The following is a 3,137-nucleotide window of genomic DNA, read 5'->3' on the forward strand; positions in this document are numbered from 1 at the left end:
TTTTTTTTTTTTTTTTTTTTCTTTCTCTCTGTCTCCCTTTTTGTTGGGGGTGTGTGTTGACTTTAGGAGAGAGAAAGGAAGGATTGTCCAAAGTCACCGTTGGATGTGGTCCAGTAGGTAGAGTTCCTTTGGGCGTGGAACTGTGGTCCATCCCATCTGTTGTCTGAAGGGCACCTTATCCTAAAATCTAAGGCTCCCCAACCCTCTCTCTCTCTTATCTCAGTCGGCATAAAGGGCACCTTACCCTTAAAATAAAGCCCCCCCTTCACCCACACACATATATATATATATATATATATATATATATATATATATATATATNCATATATATATATATATATATATATATATATATATATATATGAGGCTTAATTAATTTTATGTCGGTTAAATTATAAGTATAGAATAAAAAAATATACGGTTAAGTTATAAGTATAGTATAAAAATATATTTTGTATTTATTTAGTTTTTGTATTTAAAATGTGTTTAACTTATTTCAAAACTAATTAATTCCTTTGATTTTGTTTCTAATAAAAATTAATTGGTTTATTATATATAAAATTGATTTTTATGTTTAATTAAATTTAGTTCATGAATTAAAAAAAATTTTATATTTAGGGAATAATATTGTATAATTTAACTTAATTGTTTAAAAAATTAAAATTTGAGCAAAGTTTAGTAACAAAAAAAAAAAAGGAAAAAAAATTATTTTCCTAGGTTTAAATAAATAAATAAATATATATATATATATTATTATTTTTTTGGGAGAAAACTAGGTAGGATTTTATTGAAAAAATTTAGGTTTAAAATATTTTTTTTTCCCGAAAATTCAAACCTCTTACCAATATTATTATTATAAGTTTATTTTGTCTCGATATTTAAGTATATATATATATAATTTTTAGATGCCATGTCATTTTAAAAAATATCATCCTTTTTTGTGATAGAAATCATTCCACGTACAAGTCTTACGTCACTCTTTTTATTAGGTTTTTTTTAATTATTAATTAAAAATTCATTCTTATACAATAAAATAATATAAATTAACGATGTGTAGATTATGAATATAAACAGTGAGTGTTGCTTTAATATTAAATTTTTATTGTTCGAAAATTCTACGAGTTTCTTTACAATACAATAATATCTACTTTTTCTGTTATATTTAGACATTACATTATATATATATATATATATATATATATATATATATATATATATATATATATTTTATTTATTTCATATATCGGATGGGAAATATAATATGATAAGATTGTCACGTAAAGGGGAATTAGATAATGAGGGTAGGAAAATAATGGATATAATGAGATGTGCTAAGGTCCCATTGCCCAAATCCCTAATCATTTGGTCTAAAAAATATCCTAAATCCCTTTCTCTGCCTCTTTCTCTCTTACAAATGGCGGAGAATTGCCCTGTGATCGTGATCAAGGCTTCAGCCCCTGGCGACAAAAGTAGTCGATATTGGCCAGCTGTAAGAACAATCATAATTTTTTTTTCTCTAGCGCCATTCACCAAACCATTTCTTCCTTCTCCACGTTTCAACATTTTACACCTCATGTTTTTCTTTTGCTGATCTAGCCGCCAAGAGGGGTAGGAGGTTTGATTCTTTGTTTTTTCTGGGGTTTACGTTAATTGATGAAATATGATGTTTCTTTGCACAACTGTTTGTGAAAATGTCACAATTGAATTATGATGTTTTCTGGGTCACGCCTGTGAAGTGTTTGTGAAAATGTCACTGTTGAATTTATGGTGTGTTTGTGGCAGTGTCCGACTTAATTAGTCGTTGGCCTAATCTGTTTGCGAAGTGTTTGTGAAAATATCTGACTGAATTATGAATTACGATCGTAGTTTGCCTACGAAGTGTTTGTGGAAATGTCAGAGTTGAATTGTGATGTTTCTGTGTGATGCCTGCAAACTGTTTGTTATAATGTCTGTTTGAGATAGTTAGCTATTTGGCTAATCTTGGCTGTGCTTTTGGTTTGGGGGATCAGATGGAAAGTGGTGGGAGAGGAATCTGGGATACAATACGGTCCATTTCCTGTACCTAAAGGTGGCTTACCCATTAAAGTATTTTCAAGGAAGAACAAGATTACTTCTTTGAATTGATGCGGATTCTCAACGACAAATTGGAGCTGAACTTCAAGTCCTTTTTCATCTGTAACACCATTTTCCAATTGTCAATGGAAATCCTTTTGCATTACTTTCTGTACTGCCTTTTTTGTCTGGTTTGCCATAATTGTCGAAGCAGTTATGTTCATTGAGTCTCAAACTTCAATTTGTTTATATTCAAAGAGGAAAAAGAAAGAGAGAAAAAAGAAAAACCTCATCTGATATGTGAATGTGAGAGAAAGTTTCGAGGGCTTTGAGGATGAAATGTGAGTGGTCAGATTCATGGATAAGGTTGCTTTCATTTTGGCTGATGGATGGATTTCTGAATCCCCACTGGGAGGCCCCCTCTGTGAAGTGTGAAAGGACAAGGACAAGCTTGGCCTCGCTGGAATCAGACCCACGAGGTAATAATAATCAGACCCAAATGGTGTGTGGGTTTGAGACATATAACATCAGTACGTTGTGCACCCTAGAATTCCACGTTATGCTGTGTCAGGACACCAAAATTGCAGCCCTACGTGGATCGTTAACCATGACCAATTCATCTCAACACTGGAGGGATTTTGGAAGTTCAGTCTTTATGTCATTTGTATTTGAGATGAGGGAGACAATATTTGTTCATGAGCTTGTTCTTATTCTGTTAAGCTTCTTTTTTCTATTACATTTCCCTCTAAACCCATTTCTGTTCATTTGTAACATTAAACCATATTGCAATAACACTAGCACAAGTAGTATGCTTTGCTTTGATGCAGTCCCTATGATTTTGATCCTTACCGCTTCATTGAAGTTTCAATTTGATTGATCATACGTAGAACTATTTAGTCTCTGAACTTTCTCGAGTAGTTGATATCTTTCGAGAACTTCAAAAAGGTATGAAGCTCAAAGACAGGTATCATAAATTGGTTTCAATAATTTGAATGGTATAAAGCAACTCCAAATCCGATGATTGATCCTACTCAAGTAGATTACATAAGGTACAATTCGCTGAAAATGTCATCTACAGTACAATA

At 31.8% G+C, this 3,137-nt stretch overlaps 2 protein-coding genes across 4 annotated transcripts in view; both read left to right on the plus strand.

The window, feature by feature from the left end:
- LOC111452116 (telomere repeat-binding protein 5-like) overlaps positions 1–309 on the plus strand; it is a 23,420-nt gene extending 23,111 nt beyond the window's left edge. For all 3 annotated transcript variants that reach the window (XM_023092663.1, XM_023092660.1, XM_023092661.1), the window contains one exon: positions 276–309. The gene's annotated coding sequence lies outside the window, so the exon portion shown is untranslated. The remainder of the gene's footprint in view (positions 1–275) is intronic.
- LOC111452117 (abscisic acid 8'-hydroxylase 2-like) overlaps positions 1–2,872 on the plus strand; it is a 5,692-nt gene extending 2,820 nt beyond the window's left edge. Inside the window, exon 7 of the mRNA XM_023092664.1 lies at positions 2,010–2,872. Within this exon, the coding sequence (XP_022948432.1) occupies positions 2,010–2,124 (115 nt within the window). The 3' untranslated portion in view covers positions 2,125–2,872. The remainder of the gene's footprint in view (positions 1–2,009) is intronic.
- Positions 2,873–3,137: the final 265 nt, after the last annotated feature.

Source organism: Cucurbita moschata, unplaced genomic scaffold (assembly GCF_002738365.1).
Source record: "Cucurbita moschata cultivar Rifu unplaced genomic scaffold, Cmos_1.0 Cmo_Scf00014, whole genome shotgun sequence".
Lineage (NCBI taxonomy): Eukaryota > Viridiplantae > Streptophyta > Magnoliopsida > Cucurbitales > Cucurbitaceae > Cucurbita > Cucurbita moschata.